This window comes from Gymnoscopelus microlampas, assembly GCF_963454915.1.
Source record: "Gymnoscopelus microlampas genome assembly, chromosome: 20".
NCBI classification, from domain to species: domain Eukaryota; kingdom Metazoa; phylum Chordata; class Actinopteri; order Myctophiformes; family Myctophidae; genus Gymnoscopelus; species Gymnoscopelus microlampas.
In genome coordinates, this window is record NC_139957.1 from 35,653,470 (window position 1) to 35,678,812 (window position 25,343).

Genomic DNA, 25,343 nt, shown 5'->3' on the forward strand with positions numbered 1-25,343 from the left:
TCAGTTACAACAGATGTATTAGCTAATGGCGGTATACAAATGAAATGCGTTACTACCATCATTATTATGAATCAAGGAACGGCTTTTGGGTTTCAGTAACAATTTGGACAAACCAAGTCTTGGGAGAAGGAGCACATTAGTCACTCTCTGTTGAAATACACAATGAACAATAACCTTGACCGGTGCATTAGCAGCACATATTAAAATGTTATCTTACAATGACTCTCTCACACGCCCCTGCTATTATGTTTTATTCTTTTGTTTTCGTAGACCAGTGGTTCTCAAACTGTGGTCCAGGGACTCTCAGGGTTCCTTGAGGGGGTTCTAAATTGACCGTTACAAGTCTGTAACTCTGACAGTAAACTGTATACTGTCAGAGTTAACCCATTCAATCCGGGAACGCATCTGTGTCATTTTAAGATTTCTTTGGCTATTAAAAAATAGCAGATACACAAGGCACAAGCTCATACTATGAGCTTGTAGATCTGCTATTTTTCAAAAAAATGATTTAGAAATCATTTGTAGAATCCCCAGAAGCAATAAGATTTGAGTTACAAATGTTTGCTTTAAAAATATATATACTGTATATTCAAAGATTTGCACACATTTTCACGTTTTTTCAAAAATAGCAGATCTATCTGCTATATCTGCTATTTTTTTAATACCCAAAGAAATCTAAAAAATGACACGGATGCTTTCCCCGGTCTTAATGGGTAAAGATTGGGAGAGAAGAGTTCCTCATGCAGTAATTATCAATCTTTCAGGAATGCTGCCCGTGTTCTTACCAGACAAGCTGCTGCATGGCCACTGCCTGATCTATTCTCCCTAGTACCACGGTGTTGCTTTGCCCACAAAGATCTGATCTTCAAGCTAGCTGGTTAGCTTTAAGATCACACACCGTCGTGTGATGGTGTGTATATATAAGCTTACAGTGGACCAAAGCCTGATTTATGAGGTTGTGCGCCAGCGCCATGCACTGAAAATAACCGACCTACAATCTCACAAAGTACTGTGAAGCGTTGTGAGCTTGTAGATCTACCATTTTTGACATTAAATCAGGCTCAAAAGCATGATTACATGCACTAATCTATCTCTCCTCGGAGACCTGCATGGTAACACTCACGCACGCACGCAGGCACGCGCGCACACACACACACACACACACACACACACACACACACACACACACACACACAAAATAGTCTCCATGAGTCTGCTGGACGGACCTCGTCTGAGTTTAGCTCCATGATATTTTGGCTCATTCATGTCATCATTATCTTACACAGTGTTAGCGTTTATTTTTTATCTCTATCATTATATCCACACAGTGTTTTTCTGCAACTGGATCCTTCCAACAGCAAACAAAGGGACCACATAATGTCAGTAAGGGATTGTCTTTCAGACCAGCTACTTCGCTACTGTATATTTATAATGCTGACATGTTGGTACGAAACCAGCTCCTGGGCATGTGCAATGATCTCCCCTTAAAGTCTGTCTTTATGGCTCTGTTTTTCACACCAAGCTGTTTGTGTGTCATCATTCATATCCTGTGATTTATTAAAATAATAAATGCAACATAATTTGAAACATCCCCGTACTATTATCCTGCCTAACAGGATTGGACTGGAGAGAGCAATAACTTCCTTGTTTCCTTTGCTTCTTGTAATGGGTTTTTAGAACGACGCTCTCAGCCACCGATGACTGACACTTTTTTTTGGGTTGGGGGGGCTCTTCTTCAAATTGTTCCCGGGTGCAGTAAGAAGTTACAGGTCAGGCGCTAGCCTTTTGTGTTGAAAATGTATCACTGTCTTAACATCTTGGCGCATTCCATAGACTGACAGTCCTACTAAAGACATGGAATTGAGTCATTCCAGTTTTCCCTGTGATGGCCTCACCTTCTGACACACACTGTGTGTGTGTGTGTGTGTGTGTGTGTGTGTGTGTGTGTGTGTGTGTGTGTGTGTGTGTGTGTGTGTGTGTGTGTGTGTGTGTGTGTGTGTGTGTGTGTGTGGTGTGTTCTAGTCCAGACATGGTTTCTTGTTAAGTATGTTAGTGAGTAGCAGTACTCTCCTTTGTTAAATAGTGCCCAGGGAAGACGGGCAACGCCCTGATTGATGCCTACAGGTACGGTAAAGCCAGCTCTGACAAACACTAGGGTAAGTTGTCATTTACTGACTTGCAGATGCAGAGACCTTGTGCACAGCAGACATTTTGTAGTAATGCCATAGGACACAGCTGAAGCCAATCACGTTAGTTGCGTGAAGTTAACTGTACAGGTGCTGTCCATGCTAGCACATGGAGACCTTAATGAAATGAACCCGCAAATGAATGCTGTTACCTTCTGCTGTGTTTACCTGAGAAAATAAAGGTACATGCAGCCTCAGGTAATAGATCTATCCAGATCTTGATTGATTCCGCAAAGGAAATTAAGTTGTCATAGCAGCAGCGACCTGCGCATCACCAGCTCAAAGTACAGACCCTGCGGTACCCCAGTCAAATAAGTATGTAGGGTTTAAGAGTGGTTAACTGTACAAGAGCTGTCCATGCTAACACACCCAAAGTGTTATTCATGCCTCCAGCCCCCAGCTGCATCTATGATTATGTCAACATTTGTGTTGGTTAACATCAGCATTTTGACTTTTAAACTCAAATTCAAAAGTCTCACGTCTTTTTAACGGTGTTCACTCTCCATACCGACATCTCACCACTCCGACTAGTGGCTTCCGCGTGCGGTTAGGGTTAGGGTTAGGGTTAGGTATAGGGTTCGTCAACGTCGGAAAGGCGACATGTCGGAAAGGAGAAATGCACCCCTTTTTAACTGGGAATTTTATGTACAGCATATAGTTGTTTTGTTTTTACTGCTATTTTGTCCCATTATAAAAATCAACATTTAGAATCGTATCCTTCCACACTTACAGCCACGTTAAACCCTGCAGCTAAATGTAAACGTGAATAGACTCAAACAAAGCTGTGTGTCTGTATCGTTGTGTTTGATTTAATCCCATGGTTCTACTTCCTCCTCTGAGTCATAGCAGCCATGGCTCCTGTTCCTAGAGTCCCAACCTCTTCTTTCCTACCAACCGCATTCACATTGTTCATATTTGTTTGTCCGCCTAGATAAGATAGTCTTTAGGTCTGAATGGAGAGGTTATGGTGTGAGTTTCTTAGGAGAAACTTGGGTATGATTTGAAAGAGGGCTTCTCTGTTCAAAAGTTCAGCATGGGGTTGTTGGGAAGTTTAGCCCTGACTTTAGCCTAAACTAAACAATATTTGCCAATACCTTTTATGATTTTAGCCTGCTTTTTAGCTTGTCAGTTGCATTTGTCTCAAAGGACAATACTATTTGACAGTCACTTTAACACGACTAAAAACTCATATAATGGTCCTACTATTGTATGTGAATTGACCTAATTGGAAAAACACCACCCATCTATTCCAAACTGTTTAAAATGGGAAGTATTTGCTGTACTTATTTGACCCAGATGTGGTTTGGCAGTGTAGGCCCAAATCACTTTCTAGATAACATGAAATCGTTCACAAGTTCTTTTCACTTGCGTGCAGTTGCAATTATGGCTGTCCCCTTAATCGATTTGTCGGACACTTTGGTCTTAGTTGACTTAGTTAGTTTTCGAGGGGGTCTAATTTTTATGTTTTATTTTTTTCCATGTACATCTCTTGTAAACTCTAGATATAACCCTTTAATTCTGCCAGTCTATAACAGCTAGTAATCAAATCAACATTAGAATGTTCTCTGCATGAGTGTATGAAGCAAACACAATTTCACAGATTTGTTGATTAAATCAACTAATCGATTGGTCTAATTCCTTTGACCTACTGGTCCACAAAGAATTCCTTCAGACGAGGACAGACTTACTTGCAACAATAAATCTGGACATAAAAGGTACAGCAGAGCCCAGAACAGCAGGGAGATTTGAGGTATATTATCCTAGCATTTTGTGCACTCGTTTGACATGTACAGTAACCTGTGCTACTGTGCTTTGCTTGAGGCGAGGCAGGTGTTTGTGTTTTGCGTTTGCTTTAACGCTGCTGAACCCCTCTGTATAAAACTGGAGATCCAGATTTCCTCTGGAATTTATGCCCTCCAGCTCTATGACATGCAGTATTAGGGCGGGCCATACTCAGGTGCCAAAATGAATATTAAGGAAATCCAAAAAAGAGGGGTGTCTATTTTATGTGTTTTTTGATGGAGAGTTCAAATATGACATTATTTTTTGGATAGGACAACTCTTACCTACATCAATTTGCATTTTTAAATCGCTAATTGTACCCGTTCTAACTCATTTATAAGATATTAAAATCCAAAGGAAATCCTAACATGTGGGGTGTCTAAATGATGTGTTTTTATATGGGGAATTCAAATGTAACATTCTTTTTTAGGTGGAATAACTCTAACCTACATCATTTTGTACTTCAAAATGGCTAATTTTGCCCTTTTTAACCTAATTTTAGGATATTAAAAGATATAAGGAAAATAATTTATATTGACAAAGCCAAATCAAACTTACATATTTATTCATAATGGAAGTGCATGTATATCACTGGATACAATTATGAAGATCAATTATCACTTCCTGAACTTTGCTAGGTTGTACAAGTCCTGCTTTGACGATTTGCCTTAGACATCAGTCTCCTGCTGGTCTCCTGAGTCCTGATCCCTCCATCCCTCTTTTCCTTAGAGAAGTATGTAGAAGAAGCCTCAGTCACCATTTTGGCAACCCTCTCAATGCTCTGAGTGTGGCAGGGCCAGTTGGGCACCTTCATGGGATGACAATGAAGTTCTTCATATCCGATGTGTTTAGTATGCAGGTGAGAGGTGGCTCTGACACTGTGACACACCTTTTGACCAGCTAATCAATCCACCAATGCTGGAAGCATCATAATTGAACTCAGTTGTCCTTATAGTTCTTACAGAGGAGTCCCCCAGCTGAGTGTCTGGGTCTCCTTCTCCCCTGATGGCCAGGATTCTCTCCACCCCCTCAATCCTCTCCTTCTGATCCTTTGCACTCAGCAGTGTTTGGAGGGTGGCTTCATTATGGGCATACCAAGCAGATCTTCTAACAGTTGGCATCACAATGTCCAGTGCCTACTTCCTCTGGGACTTCAGGCAGTCCAGCTGAAACAGGATGTGCCTAGGCCCTTCAATCCAGGTTTCCTTGACCTTCACATTGAACCAACATGGATAATACACTCATATGATGTATTCCACAATGAACTGCAGATTTTTCTGATTCTTTCCTCTCAGTCCATGCTTTGACACCCAGAGCCTGAGAAGTCTGTTTGCTGTGGTGAGCCAGCGGCTGTGGTTTACTGGCCCAATATCCAACAGATCCAGCCTTGCAGGAACCACTCTGTCTCCGACTGCACAAACAATTTGATAGCCATAGTGTTGATCAGTCAAGAGATCTTGAATGACCTTGTAAGGCAGCTTGATCAGTGAAGGGCCATCAAAGATACTGGTACATTTTGGATTGATATCCAACTCTGTAGCTGAATCAAGGAGCTTTAGTATTGGTCCAGATCATTTGTTGACAGAGTAGGACCTTCAAGTTCAACAATGAGCCAGCGGAGGGGCAGTTCACCAGTGTGTAAGTTGCACACCAACCAGACCAGGGTTCTGCCCATGTGCAGCTCCAGCTTCCTCATTACTCCAGCTTTTACACCACTGTTGACATTTGTTGAGTCTCCTCCAATGGCCCACAAGGTCTTATGAAAACCTTTCTCTCTCAGCCAAGCATAAAGGACCTTAGCAATCTGCACTGCATGTGACTCCTCTTTAGTTGCTGTTTCTGGGGTAAAATGGAACATATAGTTGCTGCCAGGCTCACTGACAACACTATGTTCTTCCCTCATCTTTGCAGGAAAAGATTGGTCACTGCCCTCAGCTTCCATCATTACATTGGTCAGGTCAATCCGTCCATCAAAGAGGATGCAGGACTCACACGCCCCCCCCTCCTTCCTGCACTTCTCCTCAAATTCATCCCCAGCTCTCTTATCAACTTCTCCTGTGCTATCTTGACCTTGTTTTTATCAATCACTTTTCATAAGGTGTCTTCTGTGATGATTCAATCAGAGCCGCAGTTGCTATTGCTGCAGTTGGCCTGAGCGAATTAATCACAAATTAATAAAACATATACAATAATCAACTGCAAATGTATGTAGGTTAGGTTTATCAGAATTGAAACATTTCTTCAGATTTGTGTTTTACACACAAACAGCTGTTATTTGAACAGGAATTCTTTGTAAAAAGCCTCCCATCTTAAGTTCTGTCTTCCAGAAGAAAATCGCTAATTAATCAAAGAAATGGACAATAATCAATTGCAAATTGATGTAGGTTAGGTTTATCAGAATTGGAAAATTTCTTCAGATTTGTGTTTTACATGCCAACATCTGTTATTTTTAACAGGAATTCTTTATAAAAGCCTCCCAAAATATTTTTTTCTTCTAGAAGAAAATCGCATATTAATCAAAACATGTACAATAATTAACTGCAAATTGATGTAGGTTAGATTTATCAGAATTGAAAAATTTCTTCAGATTTGTGTTCTACATGCCAAAATCTGTCATTTGAACACCCCTCTTTTTTGATTTTCAAAAAAAAAAAAGTATGGCCCGCCCTAATGCAGTATAGCTGTCAAAAGGACCTGATCTGAAAATGTCTGCGCTGGTTATACCGTCTGCCACAGAATACGTCCTGTCACTGTGTGTGTGTACGCTACAGCCACTACTGTTGTCGTCGTTGCTATTGTAGTTATTGATGGCATTGAGGTTTGCTGTACAGAATGGTACCTCCAGTGAGTCCAATGTCAAAGTCTCATGTCTTTTGTGAGGGATAAGTAAACAGCATGTTAAAACACATGCCGGCTCCAGCAGGATTGGGGCTGGGCTGGAAAACCACAGTGGAAGGCCAGTGGGGACTTGTGTGTGTGTGTGTGTGTGTGGGGGGGGGGGGCATGCATGTATAAACACAACTTCTGTGTCTATGAATGTGCTTGTGAAAGGTTTATCCACATGGCTCCATAATGCTGTATACAGGTTTATTTTTCTTCTTCGTAATACAATAGATCTTGGCGTCTCGGCCACGAGGGTAGGTGTTCTCAGTCGGGAGATCAATGGCTGTCCATCTGTAATGGTCTCAGGGGGATCGCCTGTTAAAGCCTCCTTTTGCATCATGTAGAATGTTTGTGTATCAACATTCACAAATTGAGAGGTGTGGTTATGCGTAAAGTAATTACTGTGCCAATGAAGCAACTCTGTAATTTTGTCAAAGGCTGGGGAGCTTTAAGGTTGTTTGGAAAGCATTTGTCTGTGTGCAAGGTTCCTTGTATGTGTGTGAGAGAGGGTCACTATAGTAACAGGACCGCTCAAATTGGCCTAAGAGCTCTGATGTTTACTTGAGTAAACCGTAACAACGATCAAAGCGCTGACGGTTTTAGAGCAAGCAAGATTTGTAAAGGGACAACTCCATTGTGTGCGTCACCCCTGGTAAATTCGTATCAACAGTTTACAAAACCAGAAATTGCTGGTTGCCGTCCGTAACCATGACGCCGATGGGTGTGAGTCACCTCCTTGTGACTGGACCTCTCAGCAGTCAAGTGGGTGGCCTTCCTCTCACTGATGTCCCAGGGAGCTCAGCAGCATCACTGTTACACTGTTTTGGTGGAAATAACATGGAAGGGAGGGGGGGGGGTTAGCTCTCTCCCAACTAGCCATCCCTGGTCTATAAACGAATACGCCAGCCCCCTCTTCCCAAGGAGGGCGTCTGCAAATTGTCAGCCACAGCCAGTACAGATGCATGGATCTTACTCATGCACAAATGACTGTAATTTTCTGGAGGAGAAACACAGGGCTTAGTTCTGGGAGATGAGAGGGGATGGTACTTTTCCCTGCAGTAGGCAGATAGATGACCAGTCTGGAGTCAGGCTAGCCTTTCACTTCTAGCAGCAACACGTCACTTTCTTCAGATGCACCGCAGTGAGGAACGCATTTTGACAGAGCTATGTCGAGTTTATTACAAGCCATTTCAAAAGCTCCCACGAATGATCTTTCGGGGAAGTCCTCAAGCACTTTTTGCTTTCTCCCAGAGACCTTCTCACCAGGCTGTGACCCCTGACAGGGGCTTCTTTGGGAAGCCAAAAACCCAAGTTCAACTCCAGGCTGCAGGCTCATCTTGCATGTGTGTATGGTGCTGGCCACTGTCTTGGCTATGGATGACATTCCCTATGTCCCCTGCATTAAAAGCTTGCAGATTCTAGCGGTGAGACGCTGACATTTTCAAGCAGAGATCCGACTGATAAAAGAGCTGATTTACGATCCGGGTGAGCGTGTGTGTGTGTGTCTGTGTGTGCATGCACGCAAGGGTCTTCTGGCTCAGGAAGGAACACATCTGCCTATAAAATGCTCTGTGTGACAGATCCAGACCAGATCCCGCCCCTGTCAACTCCCGGATCCCTCCTTATGTTAAGTAGAGCTCTGATAATGAGAAGCCATCGGGGAAAAGTCTCATTAGAGAGATCTGTAATTCTGAGGAGACGTGGGCTTTGGGTTTTTGTGGTGCGGTTCGGCTTGTAAGCATTGGCTGGGGGTATGCAAGGATCTGTTCCTGGTGACTCTGTGTTACTGGAAGCCGTGTTCGTTGGGTTCCTCGACCAAGGCGTTCACTAAAAGAGAGGTTTGCCCGTACTTGTGCACGTCAGCACGTCGGGAATCCTCCACCAGAGCACCTCCAAGCAATTGGGAGGGATATTCTCTCTCCCCCTCCATCTCTCCCTCCCTCCCTCCCTCTCTCTCTCACTCTCTCCCTCGTTCCACTCCCATTGCAAGCTCTCCCATCTGCCCGTTTACTGGCCTCACCTCGTCATCCTCTCAACTCTGAAGGGCTCGTTCCCTCTTCTTGGCTTGTGATGTGAAGATAAGCAGCTCATAAAGCACTCAGCTGGAAGGAGCGCTGTGTAAGCTTCATGTCCCCAGCAGCGAGGTTGGGAAACCTGCCTCGGAGCAGGGGAGTTCGGCTGGGTGGAGTAAGCAGAGAGAGAGAGAGAGAGAGAGAGAAAGAGAGAACGCAGTGAGATCATTGAGATGAGGGCGAAAAAGCAAGACAATGAATGCAAGATGAAGAAAGACAGAGGCAGGAAAGATATTTGTGAAAATGAATGGAGGCCATATGGTTAAAATATCTCAGTGTACAGTACATGTGTGTACAGTATGTTTATTTTCTGTATGCTGTGTGTGTGTGTGTGTGTGTGTGTGTGTGTGTGTGTGTGTGTGTGTGTGTGTGTGTGTGTGTGTGTGTGTGTGTGTGTGTGTGTGTGTGTGTGTGTGTGTGTGTGTGTGTGTGTGTGTGTGTGTGTGTGTGTGTGTGTGTGTGTGTGTGTGTGTGAAAGTGTATGAAACTCCGGGTGGGGCTTTGTGAATTATGACTCCATGTTGTGGAATGAAGGGAACTGTGCCAGTTCTCTGCAGAACACTGGAGTTTGGTGGAGAGGCTGGAGGGGGTTTTGTGTAGGCTGGGTGTGTGGGCTCTCACACACACACACACACACACACACACACACACACACACACACACACACACACACACACACACACACACACAGAACAGAGAGGTCTGGAAAAACAAAGATTTTGCCATAGTTACACTGAAAGTTTGGTGCAGCTTGTGCTTTTTTTCTCCTTTTTCTTCACAACTACATTAAAGTGTCCATGTGGTGATTAGCCTCCATTGAGTGCATTTATTTTAATGGTGGTGATTAAATACTGTGAGTGATAATTTAACCACTTTAACCTTGGCGTTCCTATGTTGGCCAATTGTTCAAAATCTCTCTCTCTCTCTCTTTTTATTTTACTGTGTGCACAATGGTTATATTTGGATTTCTATTTCACAATTACTTTTCTCCTTTCACTTCCCCATCTGTACCCCCCTCTCTCTCTCTCTCTCTCTCTCTCTCTCTCTCTCTCTCTCTCTCTCTCTCTCTCTCTCTCTCTCTCTCTCTCTCTCTCTCTCTCTCTCTCTCTCTCTCTCTCTCTGTTTCAAGGGCGCAGGTCCTCTTTTACGTGCGATGTCAAACCGGGACTCCCTGGGGGGTAAGGGGGATCTAATTCCCCAGGATGTGGTCGATGTCTTCGCCCAGGAGAGGCTCAGCAAAGCGGGCCGCAAGAAGAAGCGCAGCAAGTCCCTGGGACGGGCGTTCGGCTGGCTGAAGGGCAAGAAGAAAAAGGACGTCGGCGCCAACGGGCAGAGCCTCGGCCTGGGCCCGGGGCTGGACCTGGCCCTGGACGCACCATCACCCCCCGCTGGGCACAAAGGAACGCAGAGGGCAGGAAAGCTGGCGGGCAAGCAGGCCCACCCACAGAGCAACAGCCATGGTAAGACCCCCCCCCGACAGGAAACCTGAGAGGAAGTGTGAACCAACCTCTAACTGTACCATGTTGTACATGATCCAATCTGTCTCTTATGGGTGTTTACACACGTCTCCATTGTTCTGTGGTTGAGCCTCCAGAGAACATACTGTACATATTGTATATACGCAGGCCCGAACCCTCTAGTACTGTATATACAGTGAGTTTGGCCAGGAATCTTTACAGATTAGATAGGACGATTTGATTGAATGCTGCCATGATTGGCAGAGTTTGGCAGCAGTTCTTTGGAATCTTGTGAAATCGAGTCCCAAACCATTCCTTTCTTATTATTATTTTAAAAAACATTTTTACTTTGTGCCGCGCCAGTGTGAGGACTACTGATTTAGAAGGCATTTGTAGAATCGGCCTCGGGTCTAAATGGGTTAACTCTCATTTAAAGCTGCAGTCTGTAAGTTTTATATCTCCAGTCCTGACGGAGAGAGCCAATTGCATCTGTAACACTCGGCAACAAGCAACAGGGAATCCTTCCTTGGCCGGGGGAAATATTCTACTAGTAAGTGTCCTACCTGACATCAGGGTCAAAATTTCTCAATGGAAGTGTAGGGAGACCGCCTCCAATCACATCGTATTATAATACTCCAGCGTGTTAATACAACTCTACTACTTTATCCTTATTGATCAATAAAGATCTATCTCTATCTACCACGCAGTTTGGTTAAAATAAAATTGTATGAATTCAAATAAGTTATGGATTACAGCTTTAAGAGAGGGCCACGCATTATATCTACTAAGCATAATAACTATCATGGAAAGTAATATGCTCTGGATGTCAACGGTTCACTGTGTATAAACAGAAGAAAATGATGTCACTTACAGTAGGTGCAGCCTATTTCAACATTTGATTCAGCTGACTTATTGCCTAACAATCACTTCAGTCATAGAGAAGGTACAAACTTTTAAAATTACTTAAAATGGAATTTCATTAGTTTTTCCGATTTTCATATCATTACACCGAATCTTTTACATTTTATTTGACCACTTAATCCTCATTTTGTACTTTGAAAAACTTTTTCAAAATGAGCGTAAATAGCCGATCTACACGTCGTGAGCTTGTAGATCTGCTATTTTTGCTCATGTTGACAACGTCTTACAGTTTTCATCATTTTTTGACAATAACTCTTCACCTAAAATGCCATGCCCCAAAATAGGGACGCAGGGTAAAAGTGGTTAAAGAAACGTTTATAACACAAATCCAGTCACAGTACACTGCTGAAACCAAGGTGAATATCCTGCTTCTTGGCTTCCAGGCATGAATGTAAGTTTGTTCACTGGAGGACTATTTGAACAGACTTTGACTCACAGGCTGACCCCTGACCTTCAGCAGCCATTGTTTGCTATGAGGAAATCTCCCTTCGTCTGTCCTGTTTCTGTCTGTGATCCTACGACTAGCACCGAGCTGGTCTTCAGTTCAGGTTACACATAGGATGAGACTACCATCCACATGGGAAGGGCAGTGGGCACCACACATGTGCTGGAGGGGGGGGGGGGGGGTTATGCAAATACACAAACGCGCACACAACCCTATACTTAAACTCATACCATATCACCCACACAGATGTTTGAACATACAGGACCTAATCCACACACTCACATGACCTTTTTTTTCTCTTCTCGCCTATGAGTTGTGCCAGACAGATCTTGTTGGAGCTTGCAAATGTGTGTGTGTGTGTGTGTGTGTGTGTGTGTGTGTGTGTGTGTGTGTGTGTGTGTGTGTGTGTGTGTGTGTGTGTGTGTGTGTACGTGTGTGCGTCTGCGTGCGTGCAAAGTTGAACAATACCAGCTCCCTGTTTTCTCAGGGTGCTCTGTAACAGAACTTTTTGTGTGTATCTAAGCTGTGAACACAAACTTTGCTTCCATATTCTCACAACAAATATGAAATCACACCCTTGGCTCATATACAACACTGATCTGAACACACACACACACACACACACACACACACACACACACACACACACACACACACACACACACACACACACACACACACACACACACACACACACACACACACACACACACACTGACCAGACAAGCACATTTGTTTTGATTCAGAGCCTGACTGTACATGTTAATTATGTTAGCGTGACCCATCAAGCCTTCGCCCCATGCAAGAACACAACAGAACGATTGGCTGGGATTTTGTCAGGGAGTGCATGACTTGTACAGTCTTCTTGTACAGTCTTCTTGTACAGGGTTCGGAAACATAGTGTGGATGCTAGCCTGCGGCGTAAACGTGGTAAAAGTTATGCATTTTTTAATTCAAACGTATTCGTGTGGATGTACTGTAGACTTGGCTAACTGTTTGACCAACGTCAGAGTCCACACTCCTCCCGGTTGCTACTCCTGGTCTCCAAGAAGAAAGCCACAGCAGTTTGTTCACATGTGAATGTGTTTGGGGGAATTCCACTGGGATCCATCTACGTTTACACTCACACAGTCACAACATGCTCGCATGAGTAATAATTAATATATACAGTATGTAATATATACAGTACACATACTTAAGCCCTATGTACTTCGTTGGACGACAAATAGTGAAAATAACAGATATAAAAGCTTACAATTATGTGACAAAGTTCTTTGAAAAAAAGAAATAATAATAAGAAGAATTATTGTCATTATTTTTGGCCAGTGTAAGCCTTTATTTTGACGGTAGTAGTGAAGAGAGAGTAGGGGAATGACATACAGCAAATGGTCCGGCCTGCCGAGAATCGAACCAAGGACTCACTGAGAGCACAAATGTTTTGAAATGTTTTGAAAAGTTTTGCATACTTCATACTTGATGAAAACGCTTAGAAATGCATCATCTCACACAGACATCAGCTATCATACATTACACACACACACACACACACACACACACACACACACACACACACACACACACACACACACTGTAATAGAGAATCACTTGTATGTACAGACGAGATGTACGGTGCCTCTTTTGGTTATGTGAACAGTGTGCTGCTGAGACGTTTGTTAGGGAAAGTAAACAGTGCAGACAGATAAGGCATTTCTCCCCTGGCAAGGGCAGCATAGAGGTCACCGTCCCTTCTCCTCCTTGATCTCCATACATGGCAAACTGACTCAAATCAGTGCACACCGGTGTACAACACATGTCACGTTTGTTCTGCTGAGGCAGAATAGTAAGGCTAAACGAATCTGAAAACAACAGGTAGTAATGTGAACGATGAATCTCCAGTGAATGAACAGGCCTGTGGGTTATTGATATCGCCATGGGGCAGGAAGCATGGTGCTATTATGCATGATTTATGTGCCAGGCGTATACAACTACTGAGCCCTCAGCGATGAACTTGTTGTGTGGCAAGCAGACAGTTGGCACCTGACAAGAACCTCGCAGAACACAGACACTATGTCGGATAACCAGAGAAATTAACTGTACATCAGGCTGTATAAATCTAGATAGATAGCTAGACAGACAGACAGACAGACAGACAGACAGACAGACAGACAGACAGACAGACAGACCAACCTTTATTGATGCTGAGGGAATGTCTGTTGCCATAGCAGCACCACAGTAAGGATGAAACGGAGACACAGGTCAGGGTAGAGAACAAGTACAGAATAAGTAGTAACACTAGTAAAAAGTGGGTAAGAATATAATAAGAATATAGTATAAAGACGACTTAAGATCTGTCCTGGCCCATAGTGTAGTAGTGTGCATAGTGTAGGCCACTAGTAGATAGAAATAGAGGCATAGGTATGTGCATTCTATCACTAATGAAAACGGCATATATATTGTATAAACTTGAAGGCCTAGTATGGATTAGGGACTGACCTGACTCACTTGGATGGACCGAACATAAATAGATAATGCACAATCTCTCACCAGTAAAACGGGCAAACAGTAGTTACTGTGTGGACAGTGTGTACTGAACATCAACAGTAAAATATCTACACGCTCCATAAGTGCAGAAAACCTCAGATAGAACAGAGAATACCTCCCCTCCAGTCCCATGGAAGCAAACAAGCTTATCCTGATAGGGATTTGCGTCGATGCCAAGGGGCCCTATTGCCCACCGCATGCCTGGTATGGGAGAGCGCTTGGCAGAGTGCCTGTTAATTACAGGCCGTGCCAGAGGAGCGCTACAGCAAGGAGGAACAAGGGGTTTTGTTCCTCTCTTGACCCAAACTTCTTCTCACACTGCTCCTCCTCCTCAATGAGATTAGACAGATACCCATGGACGATCAAACGCTGGTTATAGTGTGTGTGTGTGTGTGTGTGTGTGTGTGTGTGTGTGTGTGTGTGTGTGTGTGTGTGTGTGTGTGTGTGTGTGTGTGTGTGTGTGTGTGTGTGTGTGTGTGTGTGTGTGTGTGTGTGTGTGTGTGTGTGTGTGTGTGTGTGTGTGTGTGTGTGTTTGCAAGCACGTGCGTGTGTGTGTCTATTCATGTACTGCTAATGCTTTGGTCTTCAATCACATAATGAACAAAGAGGCCTGTTATTAACAGATAGGAGTCAGAGAACCTTATCTGCTGAAGTATTTGTTGTCCTGTTAAGGGATGACAGTGTGTAGTTAACTGTTCCTTCCATGCTTGTACTTTATCTTAACTTGCTGTTAAGATATGGTACACGGTTATATCCTCAGTGTTAATTTAACTCTAGAGAGGGTACAAATTACAGGTCCATTTGGCTACATTTGTACATTCCCTGAGTTACAAATGTATGAATTATCACTGAGAAATGTTACTATGTAATATGTTTTGGTAAAGTTTGGACCATAAAGTTTGACCACTAGCAGGTCTGCCGGGATGAACCCTGACCTACTGAACCTTTTCTGAACTAAAATCCTCAGTGTTCATTTAACCCGGAGAGTGTAAATATTGACCCAAATTGGTCCACTTTGTTCCAGAGTTAAATGGACACTGAGGATTTTAGTGCACACCGGTCCATTATTACTGCATAGACACGTCCTCCCAGATAACATGAACTGGTGACACCATGAGACTAACTGTGTGTGTGTGTGTGTGTGTGTGTGTGTGTGTGTGTGTGTGTGTGTGTGTGTGTGTGTGTGTGTGTGTGTGTGTGTGTGTGTGTGTGTGTGTGTGTGTGTGTGTGTGTGTGTGTGTGTGTGTGTGTGTGTGTGTGTGTGTGTGTGTGTGTGTGTGTGCGTGCTCTCCTGCGTGCGTGAGAGCCTGACCAAGCCTTTTTATGGCCCTAAGCAAAATTTTATTATTTTTAAAAATGGTATGTCTGATGTGGGGGCCCCCTGGTGGCCGCAGGGTCCTAAGCGGGCACTTAAAGTACAGTAGTATAATGCCCCGGGCCGGCCCTGGTATGTGCATGTGTCTTTGCATGCTATTTCACTTCCATTAGCGTGCAAATTTCTAAAGCAGGTGGCTCTATGTACGTGTGTTTGTGTGAACGTGAATATTGTTGTTTGCGTTGTTTGCATGCATTCCCCAGGAGTGCTCTAGGTGTAGTTGATACTACATGATGCCTAGAGTCATCTCATATCCTGTCCTATTTCATTATACAGTACGATGAACAACGAAAATAGCAGATCTATGAGCTCACAACGCGTAGCATCGTGACACGGTGTGAGCTCGTAGATGTGCTATTTCGTGTTTATGGAAGCGTTTGACAACTATGGATAAGTTTGGAAAATTGTCCGTCTAATGACATGCCCAAAATAAGGACGGCAGGTTGAAAGTGGTCAATCTTACATGGGTTGTTTGGGCTATGGGTTCAGCGAATGGCACCAGAACACCGGTGGAGGAACAGAGAGAAAGTCGAAGGGCAGAAGGATAAAGTGATACGGTTTCTAACCTGGCACCTGGACCTCTGAGATTCCTCACATTCCTAAGCTCTATAAAACTATTTCTCAGAGGGAAGTAGAGATAGGAGTGTGTGTGTGTGTGTGTGTGTGTGTGTGTGTGTGTGTGTGTGTGTGTGTGTGTGTGTGTGTGTGTGTGTGTGTGTGTGTGTGTGTGTGTGTGTGTGCGCGCACGTGTGTGTAATATGCAGAATGCACACATAATATTATGTGTGCGTTCTGCGTACATCTGGTTGCACATCAGGGTTGGACCCCATTTGTCAATGTCTTTGCCCTAGTTGTTTAAAAGGGTTCCGTCTTCCGTGACAACAATGCATCGGTTGTTCCAGACTGGGCAAAGTCCAAGAAGTGTATATTTGGTTGGAGAGTTGCTTCAGCCCAACTCCAGCTGAACTCTTTGAGCACTGTGACTTTTCAGGCCTAAATCCACTTTATCATCTGGATTTCTTGTCTATGCTATCAGCGAAGCATGTCGTGCCATACTCTGCCAGTTTGAGACGTTGTTTCATAATACCAGGGTGTGTGTGTGTGTGTGCACAGTAGGTGTGTGTGTGTGTGTGTGTGTGTGTGTGTGTGTGTGTCTGGGCGGGACAGAGAATGGATAAGCTCGATTGCAACTGGGATGATGATCACACAATAAGCAAGGCGAACAGTGCAGGCGAACAGGTTTCATTGTCGGACTGATAGTGTTTCACTTTCCTGCATGCTGGCATGATGATCAAACGGGCCTGTCCCATCTCTGCCGTGTCCTCCTTGCGTACCCGACGCTACACTCTTGTCGCACGACGGTGCCGATTTGCCGGCAAGAACAGATCTCCAAGCTAAGCTTAGCTTGTAGATCTGTTCTTGTCGGGGAGCGACACGTCGTGCTGCTTCGAGGGGGATTTGTGACGTCCCCCGGCGACGGATCATGTGACCTAATTACTCACTCACCTGAAAGTCATTCACAACAGTGGTTGGTCGTCATGGAAGGCTCGCTGTGACTGGGTGCAGTTTATATTGGTCGAGAATGGGGTCGAGGGCGAGGTAGGACTAGGTATAGGAATTTATACTGTTTTATTGATAGCAACAATTGCAGTCCAAGAGGTGCACACACATCCAACAATATTTCGACGGGTGCTGGATCACACAGACAACAGTGGAGAGAGGAAAAGATCCGCACACCGTCTTTATGCTCCCAAATGAACTTTATTAAGAAAGTGGCAAAACAATGTCATACCTGAAAAAGGCAGCAGAGGCGGAAACGTTGTTTTGCCGCTTTCTTAATAAAGTTTATTTGGGAGCATAAGACGGTGTGCAGATCTTTTCCTCTCTCCATTAATACCAACAACGCCTTTAGCGGTTCTGCTTATCGGTATGATTCTTTATCAATTTACTTATTGATTCCTGATCTGCACACCTGGTCTTATAGAGTTGTGGAAAAAAGTAGGCTGCCTGCACAGGTTTTCAACTGTATCTCCAAGTCTGAGCATGATGTAGAGCAGGGGTCTTCAACAGGGGGTCCGGGACCCCTAGGTGGTCCTCAGAGTTACTACAGGGGGTCCGCCAAATCTTTGTGTTATGATTGTTTTTTTTTTACCTTAACCACTTGAACCCTAATATCCCTTTTCTGAGGAGAACTTGAGCCAAAAATAGCAGATCTACAATCTCACAACGCCTCACGCTGCGAGGCGTTGTGAGCTTGTAGATCGGCTATTTTTGGCAAAGAGTTATAGGTGTAGAGGGAAAAAAGAGCAGCAAAAGTTTATCTCAAACACAATTTTATACAATATAGAGGGGGTCCCTGCTTCATCTCTCTCTCAGCTAGGGGGTCCTTGGCCTGAAAACGTTGAAGACCCCTGATGTAGAGACAGCAGAACAAAAGGCATGCATGGCGCCTGCTGTTCTCCTTTCCCATCCCTGAGCAGGATAGTGTTCTCGATTCCCATCCCTGGGCCGGACTTACTGGTGGTTGTTCTTCGGGGGGAAAAGGTTGCAACCTTTGCCACTGCATGTGTGAAATGCCTGAAAGTAATGTCAACCCTGAAAAACAACCGCACGCACGCACGCACGCACGCACGCACGCACGCACGCACGCACGCACGCACACACACGATGGAGGTATGAATGAATCAGGGCTGACATGAATACAGTTAATACAGTTGATAAAGTCATTCACAGATGCTATAGGTTAAAATGACAGACGCCACACCCTAATATTAGAGATCATATTCAGATCAGTCAAAAGGTGGAAGATGTAAGCTATACAGTATATACTTAAGTGCCCTCTAGTCCTGCTTGGGTTCTCTGTCGGTGTAGATGTCATCACTCTGGTCTTAACCTTTTGTAAAACGCTGTAAAATGCGTCTCAGTGTTACCAAGGCATGCGTGATGGCCGTCGGCATGGCAGCAGTAATAATTAATGAAACAACAGATTTTTATTGTCAGGGAGGGTATACAGATGCATTACAGCGGTTTTGCTGGCTGTTGTCATGGTAGGAGAATGATTGCAAACACAGTGGCAAGTCTACAAAGGAACTGATTGTATGCTGGGAAATCCTGTGAGTCATCAATCAGCGTAATAGCTGATGAAGGCTTTTCTTTTGGATTAACCACTTTCACCCTGGGATTCCTATTTTGGACATGTCATTATAGCTCATATTTTTTCTAAAATAGGTATAAATATAAGTACTCTGGCTCTGCAGGGGTAAAGTACTTGTCCACCACCGCCGAGTCTAGGGGTTAAAATCCGCCGCAGTGCATCCGGCTTGGCCAAGCGTCCATTCGAACACAATTGGTTCGGGGGAGTGCAGCCGATCTTTTTCGCTGAACCAGCGAATCTTACGTGCTGGGGAGGCGCCTATCAGGGGGTTCCATCGCAACCCATTCTGAGCTTGTAGATCTGCTATGTTAAGAAGGATTTTGAATAGGGCTCCGTGTGGATCGTTGCATGCCGTGGAAATGAACGGTGCCATCGTCATTAGGGGTTGTTGTTGTGGTGTGGTTGACTGCAGTGACCTGACAATTTGGTGACGTAGAAGGCAAATGTGGTTCCACTGCCAGTTGCTGCTGCTGACGTGTGCAGTAGATTCATGTTGTTCGTTCCAGGCCTGTTCAAGGACTGGTGTTCTGATAAGGCGATGCCGTACGTTGTGTATGTAACAGAGTCTAGTTCATACCAACACAGCGTGCCGGTGCCCAGAGGCGATAAACTGCATGAGGTTACGGAGGAAGTGGGCCTCAAATTGGTGTCACTTATATTCCTGTTGGCTGTGACAGACCTGCTGCAGGCTGTGCCACTTGTCTCTGTGTTTATTAACCTCTTTCAGCCTGGCGTTCAGTTTTTTCCAATTTGAAAAGCTTTGAAAAATATCGAAAATAGCGAATCTACAAGTTGACAACACGTTGCATTACGACGCGTTGTGAGCTTGTTGTAGATTAGCTATTTTCGTGTGACACCATCGTATGGCTATTTTCGTGTGACACCATCGTATGGCAAAGTATGATGTCGGTCTCAAGTTATTAAATGCTTTGGCCTAGGTCAGCCTCGTGGCTTTAGTATCAGACTATTTTCATAGCAACTCTTTATATCTACACAGTTCGCTGAACATTTAACCTTGTGTGCTTCTTGACAACTCACCCTTGCCCTACTAATGAGAATGCTGAGCTGTTTCATTGTGTCTCTGTCTGTGTGTGTGAGCCTATAGCAGAGTAGCGCCTACACCGTACAGGCCCTAGCAGGTCTGAATGTTTTACATTCTCCTCCTGCACAGGTTGGAGGGGGATTTTGAACTGTCGCTAATGGCAAAACCTATCCAGCGATCAATGCAATCCTACTGTGAATTAGAACGGAGAGTTTTCAACCTCCGGACCTTTTTTAAGGTGTATTTCATCTTTGAAGTGACGGTTAAATGCTGAGTGCAGGCTCATTTATTCGGTCCAATTACCTTGATCAATCATGTATGACAAATGAGGTTTGTCTGCACAGCATACTAATTAGAAGTGCTCATAGTTTACTTTAGTTTAGTTGGTTTGCCCACAAATCATTTTGGTTAAAAACATTCCATTGTGGTCCTCTGAGTTATGGGAATATTGAAGTGAGGGGGGGGGTCAATCTGCTCATACATATGCATATGCATGGTTTTAGCTTGACAGGTAGTGACAGTGATCTGCAGGTATATCTGTTTCCAAGAATTTCACCTGCACCTCCTTTTAGCGCGTTCTCACAACGAGACATGCGCATGTTAACATGTGCCTTTCAGACCTTCCAGCCCTTTCCCACTGATTCCAGCGTGCTCACTTGGGTTTGCACTGTGCAATGAAGCTTAAACACCTGGCAGACACCCAGCACCCTCGGAGCTGCAGAGAACATCCCTGCATTGCTGTCTATTTGGCAAGCAAAATGAGGGAGAGAGGGCAAGTTGGGGCAGGGACAGCATGGGTGTGTGTGTGTGTGTGTGTGTGTGTGTGTGTGTGTGTGTGTGTGTGTGTGTGTGTGTGTGTGTGTGTGTGTGTGTGTGTGTGTGTGTGTGTGTGTGTGTGTGTGTGTGTGTGTGTGTGTGTGTGTGTGTGTGTGTGTGTGTGTGTGTGTGTGTGTATAAGAGAGAGAGAGACACGGAGAGAGAGAGAGAGAGAGAGAGTAAGGGTACAGGGTATGTGCGTCTGTAAGCCCCATCAAAAGACCCATCTAATTAAAACATGAACGTTTACAGAGTTTGGCTGTGCTAATGCCTGTGTCCGTCTACAGTACCTGAATAACCTGTCAGTGTGTCTCTTGTACTGACAGCCTGATTCTGATAGATAGGTTCTGGCTCGGTAAGAAGTAGCCTACTCCATTCCTGACTATATAACTCTGTTGAATAGACAGTTGCCTTAGAATAATGCAGAGAGTAGGATACATGTACAGGTTTATAGAAGGTTGTTGTCCCAAGACCCAGAAGTGAGGCAGCGATATTAATGGCAGTGAGGAAGTGCCATTAATAATGGAAAATGCGTGTGAAATGTATGATGTGCAAATGTACGGTGATAAATACCCCAAAACAACAAATGTGTCAAGGACAACAATCTATTATACGGTATAAAACAATGCTAGCATTATGAGTATAATATTGTCTAGTTTTGTAATGTCCAGGAAAGACGTAACAATGGTACAATTGTTGACAAAAAGGTGTGACACACGACAAACTGTCTTCAAAGCCACCTGTTTGTCAGGTTGTCATTTGTTTACAAACCTAATCCCTGGTCTTGTCAGTCCCCGAATGTGGAACTGTGTGGCTTGGTTGCCAACAGAGAATACAATTTATATTAAAACAAGCCAGATGTTTGTTTAATTCAAATGTTCTGAATCCATTATTAACAATAAAAACAAGAAGTTGCAAACAAACAAAAAAAACATTATTATTTATAGTGATAAAATGTAATCTTAATGCCCCCTTTAATCTGACTTTTCTAAGTTGTTGTCTTCACTGGATTTAATGGGTCCATTTTACAGGACTTTCTGTTATCTGATGATCATAATCCCTGATGTAAACATCAGTTGGCATTCTGTCACAGTCACCAGTAGCCCTTTTTAATACCATCATCTTCCCCTGAGGCCCTCCGTGACAGATGGTGCCTTTAATATCTGTGAGATTAATATGGACATAATTACAATGGGCTCACAAAGCCAGTGATAATATGTGACCCTCATTAACAAACACAGTCTCTGTGTCCCTGACTGCAGGCCTCCCCCCAATCACATGCATGAGTTTATGTCCAGTGTCCTCCTGCTGCTAACGAGATCAATGGCGTTATGATGTTGGCTTATGTTTGAGGCGCATAACTTCACGGTCGCTTGTACATGTCGGCTTCCTGTTTCTGTTTTATGCAATCTAAAGGATTCACATCCCTGTTCTTTGCTATTTCCTGAAAATGCCAAGTGAAGACACGTGTGAATCATTTCTTTACAGGCTGCTTTTGTTGAGTCATTCAGTCAGATCATCGTGAGTACATGGGAATGTTTTCCATTTGTTCAGATGTCATACGTTCCAGCATGCCATGTCTGTGCTCAACTCCGGGGAGAGATTCCCCCCCCCCCCGCCCTCTGCCCCAGATAAGTTATAAGTTTCCTTATCGGAAGTAATGAAAATGTCCGCATTCTATTGAAATGTAAGAAGTCACAGACATGAGCCTCAGAGTGAGATACCGTATGTTTAAGAAGCAAGCAGAAACCATAGCAGCGTTTCTGCTGTTTTGTTTTCCTGAGCATGTGAAAATAGAATGTTCAATTAATTCTTTTTGTACAGTTGGATGAATTTGATCATGTCACTATGAAGAACTGGTAAACATATTTTTTCCATGTGCAAAGCAATTGTTGCGATTCTTTTTCTTTCTTTTTCTCAGGAGTAGGATACTGAACTAAAACATTTTAATTCACCTACTCCCCCTTGTGGCGAAAGAATCACAAATGAAACTTGGCTCCTTGAAAAGAAGTGAGCTGATTTGTTCTTACAGAATGTCTTTTAGTGAAGAACCACAGTCACTACAGTAGCACAGTGAGGGGGGGTGTTTATTCTTATTAATAATAAACTAAGGCCGTGGCTCACATACTGTAAAAGGGCCTTCGAACATCATACATGTAATAAAAAAGTCACAATAAAAGGTGAACATACAAAATAAAATAAAAAACAATCCAATCTCCATAAACAATAAAGCAAAACAAGGATTTGTTTAGAAAAGGAGCAGGAAGAAGGTAAATGCTATCATCAACAGTTTTATATGAACTCAAAATCAACTCAAATCTTAACCACATTAAATGTCCCAAATCTGTTGATTTGATTTTTTTTTAAAGTGAAACATGTTTTTTTGCACAATCCCCCCCCCCCCCCCCCCTGTTGTGAGCTTTTAACTTTGGCTATTTTCAAATAGCCAAAGTAGGCTTAAGTGGTGAAGCAGGGGTCACTGTACCTCGAATCCCCCTGATATCTGCTCTCTGTTCCTTTTGAATAAATTGACATGAGTGATCTTGGTGTCATAACATCCATAGTCATTTCCATCATAATGGTCGACCAATCCTGGATCAGCGTGGCCACAAGCAGATAGCAACACTACTGGATAAACTATCTGTGGGGGAGGGGGGGGGGGCGTGGTGGTGGGAGAGAAACGGCAGGAATTAGGCTGCAAAGGATTAGTTAGTGAGCTGTCATTGTCTAAGGGTGGTCAGACCGCTCTTCATATCTGTTGACCACCAAAACAACAGAATTTATCCCATCTGGAATCTCAGAGGATGTTTTTCTTGCTGACGGGACTTTAATCCAGCCCTGGTGACTGATCTGTCTGTACATCTGTCTGTTTTCTCCTTCACTTTTACATTCTGGACAAGAGCAGCGCTGTGAAAAGTAACCATTATGGTGGTGCTTCTGAGTAATGACTTTAATAATGACATCTCATATTGCATTCCAATAGTCTTCAAGAGAAAAGGTGAGTGATAAATGATAACCTGTGTTTATTTTCTTAAATTCACTTTTATGTTGTGCTTGTCAAGATTTGAACTCCTAAGCATTTCAAGAATGAGATTTGAACTCCTAGCCTTTCAAGAATGAGATTTGAACTCCTAGCCTTTCAAGAATGAGATTTGAACTCCTAGCCTTTCAAGAATGAGATTTGAACTTCTAGCCTTTCAAGAATGGCCACTTCTAAAAGTGATCTGGATGAACTGGGTGAACTGGTTTTAGGGTCTAGACAGTCATTATAGCCAATAGAAACCATTGATAATGTATATGGTAATGCTATGAGAGTTGGTCAGAATACTATCATGATTTTAACCCATTTAAACCGGAAAGCATCTGTGTCATTTTAGATTTGAACCACTTTAACCATTATTTTATACTTTGGCTTTTCAAAAATAGCAGATATACAAGCTGAGCTTGTAGATTTGCTATTTTTGAAAAATCGTAGATATATTTTAAAGCGAACATTTTTAACTCAAATATTTGCTTCTAGTGGTCCCTGGAACAAAACAACAAAACTCAGGTCTTAATGGGTTAAATGTCTGAATTATACTAAATATAGTATCTTGAATATAAATAGACCTGGGATCATGGGAATCTTCTATTTTTAACCAGATATTCCGCAATTAGTCATCTAATGACAGGTTAACTGACCGCGACTAATGCTGTTACACGGGAGACAGTGGTAACTATAGCAGGGATCACTGTTACCTCATGGCTGTCAAGATTAAACGCAGCGTGGTCATCATGCTGACACGACTCCATAGGTGTCTAAATGGAGAGCAGCTGTCACCATTACATAAAGTTATTAACCCACTGATCCTTTTCATGGAAATGTGTTGGCATCAAATGCACTGCAGGGCTTCAGGGTGTCAATAACTCGACAGGATTTAACCACTTAAGACCTATTTTATACTTGAAAATAGCTGATCTGCAAGCTCACAACACCTTGCATCACAACGCACTCTGAGCTTGTTGAGCAGTTTTTTTATGCGTGGGAAAGAAATGTAATTACATTACATATAATATGTACAGTATAATATAATGTCTGTCTAACTAGGGACGCCAGGTTTAAAGTGGTTAAATGGCATCAAAGAATAAACAAGAAAAGATAATTAAATATTGGCTTTCGTTAACTATTGTTGCATTTTCTAACAACAAATTATTTTACAAGAGAGCTTTGGGAAACATTGCCAGCAGCAAAAGACTGTACTGTACTGTATACCCTTCTCTTTTCCAATTCCTGTTTTACAGTATGTTTCCTAAACATCATCATAATATTTCCTCAGCAAAGCTACTAAAAATGAGCGAGGCATAAAGCTAAGATATAACCCTGAGAGGTTATTCCAGTTCTCTTTGATAGTGCCTATAACTCATATAGCCTCATAAAACGTTGCCCCAGGTTATCTGGACAGTTGCCTGTTTGATGACACATTGTCTTTGTAACATGATGACAGCTACTAATTATTCATGTCTTTTTTTACAATCACATTTTATGGCTGCTTGGAGTAAACACTATAATAGTAGAGCATATGTCGTTGATAAGGGATAATCTCCACAGGAAATCAGTCCAGTAATTGGTGTTTAACCACCTAGCGTCCCTATTCTCAGCATGTGAATAATAGCCGGACATTCTGAGAAA

General features: G+C 43.2%; 1 protein-coding gene across 3 annotated transcripts in view; it reads left to right on the forward strand.

Annotated features, from left to right (window-relative positions):
- LOC311035917 (uncharacterized protein) overlaps positions 1-25,343 on the forward strand; it is a 43,032-nt gene that overhangs the window by 4,897 nt on the left and 12,792 nt on the right. For 2 of the 3 annotated variants that reach the window (XR_014599807.1, XM_084044412.1), the window contains exon 2: positions 10,053-10,383. Coding sequence is in view for 2 of the 3 variants with exons in the window: in XM_084044412.1 (XP_083900538.1) it covers positions 10,077-10,383 (307 nt within the window). In the remaining variant the exon portion in view is untranslated. The remainder of the gene's footprint in view (positions 1-10,052; positions 10,384-25,343) is intronic. The other variant, XM_084044413.1, reaches the window with a different exon arrangement.